The sequence below is a fragment of the Mus caroli genome, chromosome 2 (assembly GCF_900094665.2).
Source record: "Mus caroli chromosome 2, CAROLI_EIJ_v1.1, whole genome shotgun sequence".
Lineage (NCBI taxonomy): Eukaryota > Metazoa > Chordata > Mammalia > Rodentia > Muridae > Mus > Mus caroli.
In genome coordinates, this window is record NC_034571.1 from 124,841,883 (window position 1) to 124,859,774 (window position 17,892).

At 47.1% G+C, this 17,892-nt stretch overlaps 1 protein-coding gene across 7 annotated transcripts in view; it reads right to left on the reverse strand.

Moving 5' to 3' along the window:
- The window catches only part of Slc23a2 (solute carrier family 23 member 2), a 90,758-nt gene that overhangs the window by 22,614 nt on the left and 50,252 nt on the right, over positions 1-17,892 (reverse strand). For 6 of the 7 annotated variants that reach the window (XM_029472175.1, XM_021184093.1, XM_029472180.1 and 3 more), the window contains exons 4-8: positions 15,753-15,869; positions 13,658-13,815; positions 2,713-2,801; positions 1,729-1,793; positions 421-602 (exon numbers count right to left, since the gene is read on the reverse strand). In XM_029472175.1, coding sequence (XP_029328035.1) covers positions 421-602; positions 1,729-1,793; positions 2,713-2,801; positions 13,658-13,815; positions 15,753-15,869 — 611 coding nt within the window. Of the gene's footprint in view, positions 1-210; positions 603-1,728; positions 1,794-2,712; positions 2,802-13,657; positions 13,816-15,752; positions 15,870-17,892 lie in introns of those variants that run through there. The other variant, XM_029472186.1, reaches the window with a different exon arrangement.

Genomic DNA, 17,892 nt, shown 5'->3' on the forward strand with positions numbered 1-17,892 from the left:
TTGTAGACCAGGCTGGCCTCGAACTCAGAAATCCGCCTGCCTCTGCCTCCCGAGTGCTGGGATTAAAGGCGTGCGCCACCACGCCCGGCTCAGCACAGCAAACTTGCGTGAGGCTTCTTATGACCTCAGAGGGCAGGAGCAAGGACCATACCACGAACAAATCTGACAACTCTCCCATCGCACACATCACTGCTGTCTGCCTTTGGAACCACGTGAGCTTTACCATGTCTCAAACTCCAATCTAAAACAATCACTTAACTAGCCCTGGCCTGAACTGAATTAAACTTAAAGCGGCAGAACATTGTCTTAATAGATTTTTTCATTCTCAAGTTAGTGTGACTGTTTCAAGTACTCCACAAGGCTGTCCCACGTAATGGTAAAAATTGTCCCCCACCCCTGGAGTTCTCTTAGAACACTTACAGCATGGCAATGCCCCAGTGCTTTCCGGCTCTCTCTCCTGCTGCCTGGAAACCAGAGAGGCCAATGAGGGCCACGGTGGGTGTGATGGTCAAGGGTCCAATATACCTCAGCAGAGCCCCAGGCAGGCCAAGGAGGCCAATGACCACTTCTATCAGTGAGGACATGATGATAGCCCCCTGGATCTGAAATAGAAAAGGGTAAAGTTTGAGAGTGATGTCAAACACTCAGAACATTACCTGCAATCGTACAACTGACATTTTTTCAAGGCAACAAGTCCTATCATATAGCAGCATGAAAGCTGGGATACTTCCCAGGGCCCTGCAAGCAGGGTTTCCGTGGAGGTAAATGAAGACCAGCACACTAACATGATATTGCTGCTATAAGGTTAACTGCAGAAATGGGGACTAACGACAAGTCTGCTGCTTTCTCCACTGCACGGTGAGATGGACAGATCTGTCAGCTCTCAGATGAGCAATCCAGCCCTGCGAGATATTTCAGTATAGACATCTTTAAAAGACCAAGCCCCTGAAAGACATCTAAAAGACAGAGTTACTGACAAAAATTCTAAAAGAATGTCTTTGTCACATAAAGTGACATTTGTACTAAATCTAAAGATTTCATGGTGACACTATGAATATATACGCACTCATCAGCTAGTTTTCTGTATCTGGGGAGAGCTTTAGTCAGCTCTGCTTAATTAAGTGCACTATGACCCCCCAAATTATCTTTAGTTCTTTCAATAAGCAGAGGCATGACTAACAACTTGCTTGTTCTGAGATCCCCGCTGAGAACAGCTCACCTCTGGGGGTGTCCATCATGCTGCTTCCAGAGACAACAGTTAATGGACAGCTCATAACATGAGACATTATTAAGACATGGGACCTAGCTGAAGGAAGTGACACTGAGATGTGTGTCTGGGAACTCTATCTCGCCCTGATCCCTTCTTGTGTTCCTCACTCTCTTCCTGGCTGCCGTGAGCTGAAACATGACCTCCCCACCACAACAGACAAAGCCTGGGACAGTGAGCTTTCTCCATTCAAGCTGTCTTTAGCATTCCAACACAGCAACAAGACAGCTAACAACACACAGACAAAAAGCAGCCAGACCTGCTCTCGAGAGCCAACAAGCCTCAGCCATCACACTGGACGACATAAGCAGACAGGCCTGGGGACTGACTGGGGACATGAAGCTCAACAGACAGTAGAAACAGGCATCCCAGTAGCTGAAAACAAAAGGCACTTAATAAAAGCAACTGCAGCTTGTTGGGCACAGTCAGCATGACGGGTAGAAAGACATGAGTGGATTTACCTCTTGGATTCGGGGATGCCAGATGTGTTCCAACAACTCTGCCGTTCCATTGGCAACTGTAATCTCTTGAAAACAAAAAGGAAAGAGATTTTTCTTTGGAGTGACACTAATGTTTCATAGCACATATTTATTAACCATTAATTATTTCTTCATTGCATTAAGTATCAATTCCTAAGACTCAACCTGCAACAATAGGCCTTATTGGAGATGGACTCCCAGTACTAAGTAACCAAATGTACTGGTTGACAGAGCTCCTCGGTGTGTCAAAGGCTGACTGAAGTGGGGCTACCAGCCAGTGCCGGCTTCACAGAAACCACTCTTTGCAAACAGCTACCTGAAATGCCCAAAAGCAAATGCCGGGCTGAGGTTTGAAAAATCTAGATAAAGCGGGACCTTTTCCAGTTCCTAAACAAAATCCATGGTCACAAAGTGACCCCTAGGAGCAGGGAAGGCAAGACCAGGAAAGCTTGGCTCCTAGAATCTCAAAATATAAGCTGCTCTGAGAGTACAAGTCTGATTTTCTCGTCTCCTTGAGTTTATCAGGCTCCGTAAGGCTCTTTGCAATCACCACGAAGGGGAATGAAAGTCACTTGCAGAAAACCACAGTAGCCAGATCCTTAAAAAGCAAAGATGTTTCAGAGAAGGATGCTGATGCAGCGAGAGAGTGACTATGGTAGGTATAAAATCCACTGAAAGAGAGAGGCAGGAAAACAGCACAAATATTTTCATCCTATCCCTATTTTATCAGCTTCATTGGCAAACGAGGTCATTTCTGGCCCTAGCTTGCCCTAAGGTTAGGGATGAAGAGGAGATGTAAAGACAGAAACAGGCACGGTCCACAGACTGGAGCATTCTAAGCTGCTTACGGGATGGTATATTCTATGCTCAATACAGGAAGGAATGCTGTTATTGGCAGGTGTCCAGGCCCCCTTTCCACCTGCTTTAAAGGACCCCAATGACATATGTGGAAATAACTGCAATTACCTGTGGTGTTACATTTCCATTTATCTAAAGACAGGATGGCTCGAGCAGGGGCCAAAAATGCAAAAGCACTGGCCTGAAACAGGGGTAACCTAAAAGAAACGAGACCAAAACCATGATCACGGCATCGGGAACTACCGAGGTAGTTCACTATTTGACAGCTTAACAGTCTTTTCCATAGACACGCAGCACATGAGTCACACAGCCACACCTGTAAAGAATCTCTGTGAAGACCTCTGACAGCACATAGCTGGAGCCACTAGTTTCTCCCATCCCCCCTGCTCCTGCTGCTCTGGCCTCAGTGCTCACACCCCAGTGTTCCTGCTACTGTCTCCTCTCCCCTGGAGGTGGGTCAGTGGGGGTTTGGGCTTCCTGCTTTCCTGCTGCCTGAGCTCATGGGATCCCTAATAAACACCAGTGTAGTTCCCTCCTCCTCCTCCTCCTCCTCCTCCATTTCAAATTTTCATTTATTATTCCATTGCTTCATTTCGAGAGTTAAAGTCTGTCCTAGTTATAAGATAAATATTAAAATCATATTAATGATCTATATGTATCCAAAAAGTTGTAAGTTACAATATGAGAGTATCTATAATAAATGTTCTCATTAATCATATAAAATACTTAAATTAAAAGTATTCTAATACATTTTAAAGGGTTCAGAAACCTGGTAAACTTCCCATAAAATCTCCTGCCCACATTCCCAAACTGAGTGCAAGAAATCAAATCACAACGACTTTTTCCTGGAAGCCAGCTGTGTGCACTAAGTTAGCAGCTGGCGTAAGGACGTAATCTCTACTTTCCACAGTATTTGAAGGTAAAGGATAGATCGTGCTCCTGCTGTCTGCAGGCCCGGGAGGCTAAGCACACGTCCTTGGCTGCCCAGACGGCCTTGCCAGTGGTCTGACTCGAACCCAGCAGCCTCCTGATAAGTTCTGTGCCAGAGACAAAGGGTACACAGAAGTAGAAGTTGTCCTGGCCAAAGAACAGCTGGCAGCTGGGCAATCCCAGAACCTGGTGTGCTCCTTTCTGACACGCTCCTTTGTCAAAAACACCCTCTTGGCCATATTAGCCACAGTGACCTCAGGAAGAGCAGGTAGGATGCGGACTACAAGATGGAGATGGGCCTCTTAAGTACAACCAGGACACACCCTCAACTGTCATGTGGTTATAATTACCGTGTTCGAGGGGTCTGGAGTGCCACAAAATGTGTTGATCCTCTTTAGTGGGAATGTACATCAAAGGGAAAATAGCCACTGACTTATGGAAATTCCTCACATAAAATTTTAGGAATATATTATAAGGATAAAGAGATATCACTGTGCCATTAAGAATGGAAGTCATCTTGAACAGTCCAAATAACACCATTTTACCACAGGTTCAGACGTTAAGTAAGGCATAATAGGGTAACATAACATTGAATTGAATACATATATGTGTGCATACATATATGTATTCATATTTATATTCTTTGGGGGGTTGTCATTCCAACGTAGCCCTGGATGGCCTGGAACTCAAATACATAAAGCATGGCCTCAAACTCTGAGATCTGCTGCCTCTGTCTCCTGGGTTAAAGGTGTGCACCACACCCACTGCACTTAAAAGTCATTTGATCATTGCACCCACTGGCTCTTCCTGGCAAGTGACAGAAGTCAAGGCTGATGCTGAGCTCCACTCTCTATTAAACCCTAATCCGAACCTAATCTTGGCACCTAAGGTGAGCATTTTATGTAAGAGCTAGGCTGCAGTGCTGCCTGGGACAATGCTGCTCTGGGGTCCTGAGCAGGTGACAATGAAGTCTCCTAAGATGGGCTGTCAGCTGCTCAGCTGGCCTCATTTCAAATCAGAAACATGACTCAAATTCCTGGGAAACGCTACAGGAGCACGTGAACAGCTGACAGGAACCTCGCTATGTCAAAAGGTGGAGTATTTCCCAGGGAGACTGCACCAGAAGTCTATCAATGCGCTGCTTGTCTGTGTCTACAGCACAACTTCTGATTCTGGGGTGGTGATACCAATTCAGCAGCTTTGAAAAGTATTTTATTTTTGATTATGTGTCTGTGCGTATGCATGCCTGAAGAGGGCACAGGATCCCCTGGAGGTGGAGTTGCAAGTGGTGGGGGGCAGAAGCTGAACCTGGGTCCTATGTAAGAGCAGCATGTACTCTGAACTGCTGAGCCATCTTTTCCAGTCCCAAATCTGCATTTCTGATCCATTACTTCAAGGTGCAGCTGAACCTCAGACCCCCTTAAGGCCCCAATCCCTTTGTGCTAAATCAGGAGTTTTCAAGCCTGTGGGCCTCAACCCCTTTTAGGAGGGAGGTATGAGTAATCTTTCCACAGGGGTCACCTAAGGCCATTGGAAATATCACATATTTACATTACAATTCATAACAGTAGCAACGTTATAGTTACGAAGTAGCAATGAAATAATGTTATGGTTGGGGGTCACCACAACATGAGGACCTGTATGAAAGGGTTGTTAGGAAGGTGGAGAAGCACTGCTCTAGATGAAAGGATAACAACGATCCTGTCATCTGATAACATGGCAGCCAGGCCTGACACAAGCACAACCAAAGGCAGAGAGAAAGCTTCCTGGGTCCTGAGGAGCTGCTGCTGTGGGAAGGAGACAACATCAGTCACCTAGGAGATAACGGGAGGTGTGTGAGGGGAGGTGTGTGGGGCTCTGCCACCTATCAAATATGGTTCTCTTAAAAGATTGAGAGGCACTGAGCCACATGCCGAGAGGCTATGAGGAACCCAGGCAAAGAGAAGAGGTGCAAAATGGAGTCCATAGGACACAGATACAAAACCTCAGGGGACGTCCAAGAGAGGAACAAAGTGAAGGTAAAAAGGGACCAGTGGTACCTGTAGGCAAAAAGGAAAATGCTCAGGGGATTAAGCTCTGGAAGGATCACTTTGAGGGAAATGGGGACTGGTGACTGTCACCTGGAAGCTATTCTCAGACTTGAACAGGCTGTGCCATAGATCTAGGTGTGGTCCTTACCTGACCAACCTCCAAGTCCTTTGGTGTTGACTCTGGTGACAAGCCGGCAAGGACCAGGACCTGCTATTATTTTAGCCTCTAATGGTTCCCCTCTATACTGGTCTGCTCGTCCTGTCCAGAAACTACAACTGTCTAAGAGAAAGACACAGCCCTTTCACTCACAATCTTATTCCCAGGACCAGCAGTAAAGAGCTTAAGGAGCTATTTACAAGCGTGCTTGGAAAGTAATTTTGTTAAAGTTAAGAAGTTAGGCTTTCCTCACATGTGGATTTACAGTGCTGCCTGGGTGAGGCATTGTTCAGGTTGAGAAGAGAGCAGAAAGGAAGTGCGCACGACAGATCTCAGGAGCGCTGCTATCCCTATGGAAGGAGACCGGTCTCTGACAGTCCAAAGGCCCCGTGCCCCACGGAAGCACCATGGAGGTGCACAGTGTATTTGCTCTGACAGAATTCTTCACTGAAGTGTAGTCTGTGCTTCCTCAGCACAGACGATGACCAAACCTGGTGCAAAAGTTATCAATCACAAATGAACGCTGGCTTGAGTGTGGACGGCAGAAGAATGAAAAAACAGAAATCCTTACGGATCAAACAGACTGGGCTTTAAGGGACCAAGTTTCATCACTTGAATCAACCACCAGGAATAGGGACTGGACGGCGTTGGCGGAAAGCAAAGCAGTGCGCCACAGAGAACCTCTGTAAATTAGCAGCGCTTTGGTGCTGTTTGCTCACTCATCACTCAGCTGTTGGGAATCAGATTACAGACCGAAACTACTTGACTCAAACACTTGAGCAGCAATTAGAACTGTCTATATCTCCCAAGAAAACCAACAATAAAACAGTAATATAACCTAATATTCAAGCATAACTATATTTCTCTAATTGTTTCTCAAGTATCTACAGTTCCCATACCCAGGACAATCGAAGCCTGTGTACCACAAACTCAGCATCCTGACAAGGAGACCTCTCAATACTTACTTGTGACCCTGGAACCCACCCATCAGGATGTCACCCATCAGGTGAAGGTGCTTCTTTAAGGTGGATGACTCACCTCATCAGGTGACATGTCTTCTCACTAATAGCAAATAATCTGAAGTGATTACCACTAACTTTAAATTCTAGAATGAGGCTTAGATATTACGATCCTCTGGTAATTACCAATCAATAATATTTTGAACCACACTCTTGCTATGTGGCCCAAACTGCCCTCCTAGGGTTTTATCTATGTTTATAATCGACCTTTGCTGTAAAGACGAGTTTTCCTGTTTCTCCACTGTTTCTCCACCTTCCTTTCCTGAGCATCACTGCAGGCACATGAATTTAAGTTTTATAACTTACTACTATGCATGTTCTTAATAACTGAATTGCCCAAACCTGCCCAGAAGAGCCTGTTGGCTCCTGTTCCCTCGGAAGGGAGCTCCACGTGTCCTATTGTTCTCTGAACATAGCTTTCCAGTATGAGATGTTCCAGGTTCAACTTGTCCTCCCAGGCCCTACTCTAAGTCAGCCACTTGCTCAGAGAACACTAACTAGTCCATTAGCCTAAAGACTGGTAGTGAGGACCAGAGATCTGCACACTGAGTGGGCTCATTGTTTCTAGGCCCTATGTGTAGTAGCCAGAATTGAGATTAGATGGGGGGCGGGGGGGGGGGGGGGGCGAGGGCGCGCGGGGTGGGGGGGAGATCAAGAAGAAAATACTCCCAGGACAACCATCACCTCTCGGACATTTTTTACCATATCAGATCACCTTTTCCTTTGGATAATCTCCTTTGCAAACATTGTCTGTTAGCATAAAATGAAGCCAAATACAAGGCTGCATCACGTGGCGCGGCTCTCTATCTGTTGACTGCAATGCTGTCGATTATAAACATTATGTGACTGTGTGCACAGGAAAACTCACTTGACTACACACCTTAGAAAAGGTGCATTTTATTGCATGTTAATACAATTAGGAGTTAGTATAATTACTCATTAGATAATGGGTATTTACTTATTTAATCCATTTTTAAGACAGGTCTCAGTAGCCTTGTCTGGCCTGCAAATCACCATGTAAACTGGGCTGGCTTCAAACTCACAGAGACCTATCTGCCTTAAAGGTATGTACACCACACCTAGCACAGGACTTTTTATCAATACTTTGAGGGGGTTTATGGGTATGCTTGGTAAAGCACTGCTAGTGGGTAACAGTTTCAAAGCTGTGTGAAGTGGAAGGCGCTTCCTTCCCCTAACATCTGGTGAGAACCTGATTCCTTTCACCCTTGTCAGCCACCAGCCTAGAGAGGAGAAGCATGGAGGAAGAGAATGGGCAACCTGTGGTATGGGGAATGTGCCAGGCTAGCACATCTCATGGTCAAATAAAAAGAGGTGTAGAGAAGACAGATGGTGATGTGGCCTGCCTTTGATCCCAGCACTCAGAAGACAGAGACATATGGGTCTCTGTGACTTTAACGCCAGCCTAGTCTATAAGAGCTAGTTTCAGGACAGTCAGGGCTACACAGAGAAACCCTGTTTTAAGAAATATCCCCCACCACCACCACCACCAAAAAACAGTGTAGAGGGAACGAAATTTGTTAAATCCAAAAATAGCAAGAGTCAGGCAGTCTTTTAATCCCTGACCTTGAAGATGAGAACAACCACAATAAAGAGTAGTCTGTGGAAACGTGGACAGCATCCCTGCCCCAGCAAACACGCCACGGAGGCCGGACGGGCTCAGGCCTCAGGAGGGGCTGGGTCGAATGACTGCTGCTGTTTTCTAATCCATCCAAGTCAGGATGCTGCCTGTGTGAGAGGGGGCCGGCACACCCAATCCTGTAACAGTCATCAGGGACATGCTGTTCCACCAAACTTCTACCTCCCTTCCAGGGCCCAGGTAATAATGACAGCTAGCTCACGGCACCAGCGGGGCAGGCACTACCTTGCACAACACTCATTAACATGCTACATATTATTTTTCTTCTGGGGGAATGGTCTTTGAGGAGCTAGGCAGTGTGGCTGAATTCTCATGGCTGGTAAGTGGTACAAAGGGATCCAAGCCACCACGTCTATGGTGAGTCTAGTCACCCAGTGAAGCTGACTAGAAATGATGTCTTTCAAGGTCATTTCCTTCCGGGTTTGCACTGACCTTCCACTTCACCACACTATTTAAGATGCTTTCTTAGTGAAGTAGGCAGTAAACTTTTTATTTGTGGGAATGCTACAACCAGCTATTATGTGCTGCGTGGCATGGCATAATCTAAGGGTCATGATGTCACTGACTTGGCAGTTTGGGTGAAACATTCACCCTGAATCATCCATGCCTCTGGCCCATCTTCCAGCTCACAGCAAGTGGGAGACTATGCACCCAGTCAGACAGCACCATAAGGACACAACCAGACAAACTGGGGTCTGAGTCCATGACACCTAGCCTGGACTTTAAAACGTTGAGAGACATAGCAAGCAAAACACTGTACAAGCTTAATTGGATCATGGCTTGGAGAGGCTTGGGGAACAGCTATAACACATCTTTTAGGGACAACTGGGGAAATTAAATGTAGACTGCATATTAGATGGTATGATGGAATAATTATTTTCTCAAGTTGATAAATGGCATTGTGGTTACTCAGAGACTATCATTCCATTTAGAGTGGAACAGCATGCCATCTGCAACTTCACTTCCAAATGGTTCACAAACACAAGGACTCCTCAGGGATGATGAAATGTGGGGACATTTCCAACCTCCCTAAACAACCTCTCTGCACTCTGATAGTGAGGGCTCAAAGTCCCCAGATGTAAGACCTGGAAAATGTGCTGCCCTCAGGGAGTATACCACTTGTGCAAGACCCCACTCCCCACCAGCCCACTACATATATACTACACATTGTCACACACACCCTATGGTTACAAGAAGCTATTAAGATAGAAAGCAGGAGACTTTCTCTTATGGGCAGTGGCTAATCAGAAACCAGATACTGAACTAGTGTCAGTGGCTCTCAGCAAAGGAATCTGCTATGTGCTTAAGCAGGTTTGTGCCTGACCACGAGAGGCCCCTTTGGTAGCCCCTACCTGCACTCTTACAGTATTGGGGATGACAGAGTAGTGAGGCTCCTGGAGCAGGCTTGAGGGGTCCTCTAAAGACAGTGGGGTTCTCTTCTAGCCACATCTGTGAGAAAAATCAGTGAGGCAGAGAAGCACAGGGTTTCAGAGAACCTTCCTCCACGGTGACTCCACAGAGGTGGGGGCCTCTAGCCATGCCCACTGCAAGCTGGCGCTGTGGGCTAAGGAGAATTTGAATAACCCTATCCCGATGAGGGGGAGATTTTAAAAACAAGCTCAAGGGGTAGTTAAAACTAACCAAATGTAACCAAGCAAGTAACCAAATGTAGAACTGTTGAGTCTCTATCAAAGGAGCTGAGCAATGAAGATGGAAGTACAGGGAGAGGCAATGCGGGAAGGCAGAGGGGACGCCCGGGAAGAGGTGTCCTGGAAATCAGCCCACCCAACATACACATGCTCTAGGGAGTGACCGTCACAACCCCCTATGGAAACGATGGTGGTCTCCAGAGACAAGGAAGACACTCTCAGGCAGCAAAGCTTCGGGAAGGAAGGGTCTGCCAGAGAGGAGCACTGTGGACTCAGCCTTAGGTCTGCAAAGGAGGAACACGCAGGGCTCAGCCTTAGGTTTGCCAGGGAGGAACACGCAGGGCTCAGCCTTAGGTCTATAAAGAGACACATCTGTTTCAACATCTTTGTTTCTCAAAGATCCATTCGGCTTTCTTTCTTTTTTGGAAACCGGCCTCATTATGCAGTACTGGCTGCCCTAGAACTTTCTATATAGACCAGGCTGGCCTCAAACTCAAAGTGATCCACCTGCCTCTGCCTCCAAAGAGCTGAAATTAAAGGCATCCAAATCCAACATCTTTCCTGAACTCTATTTTTATGGAACAATAGTTTCAAGGCTGCAATAATGAAGCGGGGAGGATCTAGGCACAGGCCACTCCTCCTTCCCTGTTCTCTAGCTTCCTCAGAAGAGGCTCACCCCTCAGAGGCAGGGCCCAATCACCTTAGCTGCCCAGTGCGATGGAAGCATCGAGTGCCAACAAATGCCAGAAAAACACATAATACAGAACTTAATGACACAACACAGATAAACCACCACAGAGTTGGGAAATCCAAGAAATCACAAAAGCTTAACTTGAAAAAACTTCTGTGAGGGGAAGGCTGAAAAAATGACTAGTAAACCAAAGCACAAACCATCTACATACAATCCTTTAGCTGAGGGGTGGGATCAGCCCAGCTCTGGGCTCCATCCCCACACCGCCACACCCCTCCCCATCTGTCCACTCTGGCATCTCCTTGGTGTGAACTGCTTGTTTTAAACAGAGAAATTTCAAACGCCAACTGAGATGCTAATTCTCAGCACTGGTGATGGTCCACACCATTATCTAGCAGTTACACTCCACAACTGCCCAATTACCTGCAAAGTTACAAAAGATGATTAAGATACAGACAATAACTGTCACCCAGGGACACTGAAGGCAGTCTCCCTCATCCTCCCAAGGATATGATAGCTGCCTATGTCCTGAGGCTGAGAAGGTATGTCCCACCACTCTTCTGTGGTCATATGGCTAAGGCCTTCAAGGCACAGTCCTACCACTCCGGGGTCTTAGTGCTCAGTCGGTCCTGGCTCGCACCTGGTGACAGGAATCCTGCGCTAGGTCATAACTTAAACTGCTTTTGCTTCCACCTCTGCCAAGGTGAAAGATAACTCTCATCCTTTAGGGCCCAAACCACAAGTCTCTGGGACCTATCTCTACTACTGCCACCTCCTCAAGTCCTAGACATGCTATCCCTGCCTCTCTTATGACCCTATATAATGTTCTGGGGTATGGTCATCACCATACATGCACAGTCCTGTCTGCCTGCCACCTGGAGTCAGTTGCACTTTCTACAGATAGCTCAATAGGTATCTGTGGGGCTGTCAGAACTTTCCCTCTTTCATAGGTCAAGACTGGATACCACCCATGCCTCAACAGCCACAGAATCCCACATCCCAGGTCCAGCTTGATACCATAGTACCCATTTTCCCAGACAGTATGCACTCACTGCCTGGTTCTTAGATGGGATGCTGGCCTACTGATAAAGAACCAAGCATGTAGCCACACATGGTGAAGAGAGACAGGCTGCTCGTCACTGCACAGACACCCCACGCCAACAAGTAGCTCCTGATTTCCAGTTCCCACGTGGGCAGGTGGCAGCACCCTCTCTAGTTCTTTCTTGACTGGCTGCTCTCTAGGGGACAGAAGAGGTGAACTGCGCTGACCTCACTGTTCTCCATGGGCTAATGCCTGATGCCTTTAAAAACGGGTGCCATCAAGACCAAGAGCATTGCCTGAAGTTCCTGAGGTCCACTTGCTATGTCATCTTATGTAAGTCTGCCCAACAGGTTCAGCAGTCTCCTGGCCAGGCCTTTGGCATGGCATAGGAATGCAGCTTACACAGGCAGATGCAGCCATCAGGAAGAGCTTCCACCACCTCCATGTTAGCCAACTTTAACAACCATAGGTCATATCAGCTAGTTAGGAAAAATATTTCCTCCCTCAAAGTGCAATGCCCTGTGTACTATGTAAAGCCAACAAAAGATGTTCCACCAGATCTGTGACCCAAAGTCTTGGATAATCAACACCAAATACCAGTGTCACTCCTACCACATTTAACGGCCTGGCTTGGACATTTTGTGAAAGCCTGGGTTCATCTCCCTCCCTAGCATATCAATGACACCCCTACTCTCCTCTGAGCCCCTGATGAAAACATCTCTGACCCTTAGGTCAGTGTCTAACAGGAACAGCTTGCCAGCCCCATGGTCTCCAGTGCAAACAGCTTCTCTCCACCAGCAGACCTGCAAAGGAACTGCCCTTCACCTTCCCACTCCACCTCTACTGCAGCCAAACACCCCAGGTGCTCACTGGCCCCTGGCAGGATAGCCCTTCAGAGTTCTGAGGATTCTGGCACATTGGACTCCAGGTCACAGCTGCCTGCTACTCAGTATCCCTCTAGCTGCCTCTTCCTAGCAGGGAAAAGCAATTCCCATTTGCACTGTCTCCAATGGAGAGAGAGAGAGATCCACAGACTTTGCTCTGAGGATAACCAGCAGAGCCTGGGCAAGTAGGAAGCTGTGCTGAGAACAGGACTGACTGTGGAAACGAAGAAAAGGCCGGCTTACAGAAGCTAGGAATGCTTGCTACTTGTACTTCCTAGTTCAGCTCCACACTGTTACGGGGCTATGGATGCAAAGGTAAATGAGCCAAAGAGCTAGCACCAAAAAGAGCACCATGAGAAAGTGGGGCAAAGACAGAGGAGCAGGCCACATTAGAAGAGTGAGTCCAAAGAACATAAAACACATGTAGAAATTCAGGGGAGAACAGAGTATTTCAGGAATCTCTGGAGGGGAACAAGTGGGGCAGAGGATGTGCAGGGGTGCTTTGTGGGCAGGCCACTAGGACATGAAGTAGGGCGGGGCTCAGAGGCTGAGGTAGAAACCTGGGAAATGCAGAGAGTGCACAAGTTGTACACTAGGAAAAACACAGCCTGGGTAGCCCAAGGAGGGGAGTGGTAGAAAGATGGCAGGAGCTGGGGGAGTGCACAGAGAGCAGAGACAGTGCAAGAGACCAGATAGAAACTGGGTCAAAGAGACTGGGTCAGAACTACAGCAGAGGACTGGACGGCGTGCTAGAGACCAGAGTGCCTTGCCAGCCAGCCACAGAAATGAAAAGACTTTTTCCAACTTGCACAATTGTTCCCTTCATGAAGAGAGGAAATATGGGGCCAGGGACACCTTGTAAATGTATGCTGAGACCAATGGCCACTGGGATATGCTGTACCACCAAATGATCTGTCCAGTAGCCCTGAGCAAAGTGCCCATCTTTCTCAGTGCCTTGCTGGGGTGTAAAAATCCCATAGTACATCTGTCTCACCTGCATCCAAATGTTGTCTGCAGCAATGTAGTGATTCCCACGCAGAAGAAAATGGTCCCGATGAGCTGGCTGGTAGCCCACTGGTCATCCCCCACGCACATGGCATCAGCCAGCAAAAAGGGCACCGCGATCGTGCCACTGAAACACGTCAGGTAGTGCTGCTCGAGGAGAGACAAGGGGAAAGGTAAACCTGCCCTGGATTTGCTTAATTTGCCCTTAACACTGGTGTCCTGCTGTCTTTAGGACATACAGACCACATGAAGACGCTCTAGTTACACGAGTTACACATTCTGATCACGTGTCCCGCCATTTTGTAACTTTCCATTCCCTATTACCCATGTCCTATGACATCACTGACACGAGTTCACATCAGCACAAAGGAAGGTCTCACAGAAGTTTAGATACTTCTTACTAGGCATACTTACTTTTTGTGCCCACTAACACTTGTCCAGCATGTTAAGTACATTGTGCTGAACAACTCTTGCCGTGAAGGAGACCCTCGCTAGGCACGCTCGAGGACGTGATCTGACAAGGTCTTGTTTTACTCCTGTTTTATGGAGTCAGGGTCTCACTCTGGAATCCACAGTGTGTCAAACTCACAATATGGCTCGAGCTGATCTCAAACCCATAATCTTCCTGCTTCAGTCTTCCTGTTATCCAGGAGTAACAGGAATGCAGCAAACCCAGCTGGGATGCTCACATCTGCATTCCTAAGAGATTAGCCTGTGGGGCTCTTTCGTTTGCTTTCAGCCCTCTCAGGTCTGGGGAATATACTTCAGAGCAGAGGGCATTTTCTACCTTGCTCTGTGGTCTAGCACTCTTGGGCAGAGATTCACTCTCCCTCTAAGTGCCCTGTCCTCCCTCCCGTGGCCTCTGAGGACAGCTCCAGCACTCACAATTCATTTCCCTTCCTCCCCCTAATTTTCTAGTTCTTTATTTCTGTTCTGTGAACTCCCTCTTTTTTTTCCCCAAAGCTTCCCATTCTGCCCAAGTCAGAGAAGCACACTGACTGTATCTCAAATGTGCAGGTGTGTTCTGTCGAAAACTCCTCAATGCAGTGCACAAGGTACTGTGTATAGTTAGGAACAGGAGGTAAAAGAGTTGTCACTCCCATGTGACTATCCTAGAAATGCCTGAAAGGTGGGCCTCTCATATCAGGTCCAGGGTTATTCACCAAGCCCGTTCAGCCCTCCGGCTGCCAGAAGTGGGACCAGGCACAGTCCAGCTCCCAGTAGACATGGGGTCTGAGCAACAAGACTGACTTTCCCCCACCTGAGAACCCTGAAGGGAACTGGTCACACACTGAGCAAGGAAGTGTGGAAAGTCAGACCTCAAAACAGGGTCCAAACCCAACGCAGGAGTCAGAAACCAGGTAGGAGGCCAAGAAGGAGAGAGCACCCCCCCATTTCTCAAAAGTCACTTTAATCCTGTGAGCAGGACAAGCACTAAAGTCACAGTAGACCTGTCTATTGTCATCATCCCCCACCTGTTCGAAGGTACGGCAGACAGACTAAGGCTGGGAGGCAGCAAAGTTCCCTTCCTTTAAAAGACAATAGAGTCTTCCCTCTTTTCCTGGTCATGATATTTTCCAGGATTGTGGATAGCTAAGGCTGGGTAGGAGGCCCAGGCTACTGACCCCTTTCTGTTTCTGCTGTCTCCCCTCCCCAGCTCCACCTCCCCTGCAGCCCCACCCCCCCCCGCCCCCATCACTTTTCACTCCCTCGGCATTTACTTCCCAGTTCTTTTCTTTTCCCTGCTGTTCTGAAATTAATGTTGAAAATTCTTATACACCATTCTTGTAAAATACATTTACAATAAATCTTAGTTAAAATAAAACTTGGAGACTAGAGAGATGGCTCAGCAGTTTAATAAACACATGTACTGTTCTTGCAGGACACTGGAGTTCGGTTCCCAGAACCCCCATCAGGCTCCAACACCTATGGCCTCCACAGCCACCTGTAGTCACATGCCTACACACAATACACAGACTAAAAATAATAAAATAAAAATTAAACACCGACTATCTTAAACATTTAGCCGGTAAACAGTATAAGCTCTAGGCCAGAGGTCACACACCCTAGAAGAATCATCTCACCTGCAATCCCAGGAATATGCACAAGTACCAGGGAGGAACATCTTCTATAGTGTAGATCATATCCGACCTCTGGGGATCCAGGCTCCCAGTGCTGTCCAGGGTCTCTGCAAGAGAGCTCTGGAGTTGAGAGGAGAAAAGAGGGGCTAGTCACTGCCGGGAACGATGTTAGCTCCATCTGACTTAGCACAACCCTCTACTACCCAGAACCACCTTCTGCTGGTGCAGCCATTCTGTCCTGAGTACCTCAGAGAGGTAATTCTCAGAATGAGGGCTCTGACTCCCATGACATTGCCTCATTCCCAAGAGCACCAACCCTGACCAGAGCCTCTGCCCAAATCTTGAACTCTTTCGGCTTTATTTATTTTAAAAAATATCATTTCTAATACTTTATGTGGCAATAAAGATTTTTAAAATGTTAAGTATTGCATGCATCTAAAAGTCAAGATCACCAAGATAACTAACTCAGCCTAGCAATTATTCAGTCTTGACATCAGCTAAACAGATGGCTTGAAGAAACCCTGTCTTTCTTTCCATGGAGTCTTAAAATTGCTCTAGTTTCTAAGCCTCTGTAAATAATTAATTGCATGTCTTAGAATCTCTGGTGGTTGGAATGAGAAGTCTTCCATAATCTCAGACATTTGAGTACCTGGTCCCCAGTTTGGGCTGTTTGGGGAGGACTAGGAGGCATGGCTTTGCTGGAGGAAGTACGTCACTGGGTGCAGGCTTCTCTGCTTCCTGTCGTGGTTTTGATTTGAGCGCTTAGCTGCCTGCCTGCTGCCATGCTCCCTGCAGTGATAGTCATGGAACCATAGCTCCAAACAAACCTTTGTCACAGTATTTCACCACATTAATTAAAACGTAACTAACACGATATGTACTTTTAAAATATTTTCTAACCTAGCAAACAAAATAATAGGAAACAAAATGAAAATGTTCCACAAAAAATGGCTAGAGCTAATACTGTGAGCCCGTAGTCCATTTCCGATGGAGATAGCCCACAAGGAGCTGCTAACTCCATGCCCTGCCACCTAGTGTCCCTTGAAAGGGGGCAAACTTGGGGGTTAAGTCCCTTTCCATAAACACTGGAATTCTGCCTCACTGTCTACAGTTAAAAGGTACAGCCTAATGAAGTTGACACTTGACACAAATGTTACAGAACAAACATTTGCCTCTGGTCCAGCAACAGACGCTCACAGGCCTGCAGTGCTGAATGTGCTAGAATGGAACTGTGTCTTTCAGAGACTGTAGTAGTAGACATGACAGAGAAACTGCACGTGCACATGAGAGACTAGGACAGGACTGGCTCAGCAGGCTGGGCTACTCAAACTCTCTCCGCCTTCCAAAGGAAGGGCTGGCCTCACCTGACACCAGCTCCCAGGTGTTTGCTTTTGTTCTTGGATTTTAACAACAATTTCCTTCCTTCCTTCCTTCCTTCCTTCCTTCCTTCCTTCCTTCCTTCCTTCCTTCCTTCCTTCCTTCCTTCCTTCCTTCCTTCCTTCCTTCCTTCCTTCCTTCCTTTCTTCCTCTGAAGCCTTGGGGTAAGGTAACAGTTTACACAACAGTCCCATCTATGGCAGGACCCTTGGGTCACCTGTTACCAGCGTGTTCACTGGGAAACTAGACTCTAAATTCAGCTACATGGTGGCCAGCCATACCTAAGAGGCTGATTCCTGATAAAACTTTCCATGCCAAAGCTCAGGTGAGCTTCCCTAGTTGACAATATTTCATGAGAACTATTATGGATTGTTGTGGGAGAATTACAACACTGCCCGCCTGCCTTCACTGGGGGAAAGGTGTCGAGAGGCCTGGTGTCTCTCTAACTCTGCTGTTGTAGTTTTCCAACCAGGACTTTAATCTGCAGCTTATCTCTATACACAACTGCGAGGGTGAAAACTGAATGGATTCTACGAATCATTAAGAAACACCTGAACCCAACTGCAATTTCTGAAACACTTCTACACAGACAGGACTAAGGACATACTGGGCTCACCACACAAGGTAAATTCCACACTGTCCTATATATTACACAAAGGAATAAAACCAAGGGCAAAATAAAGCCCTTCCTTAGTATATGCTAGTTTGCCTAATGAATGCCCCTGAAGGTCCATGTGTTAAAGGCTTCATCAAGGGTGGCAACAGC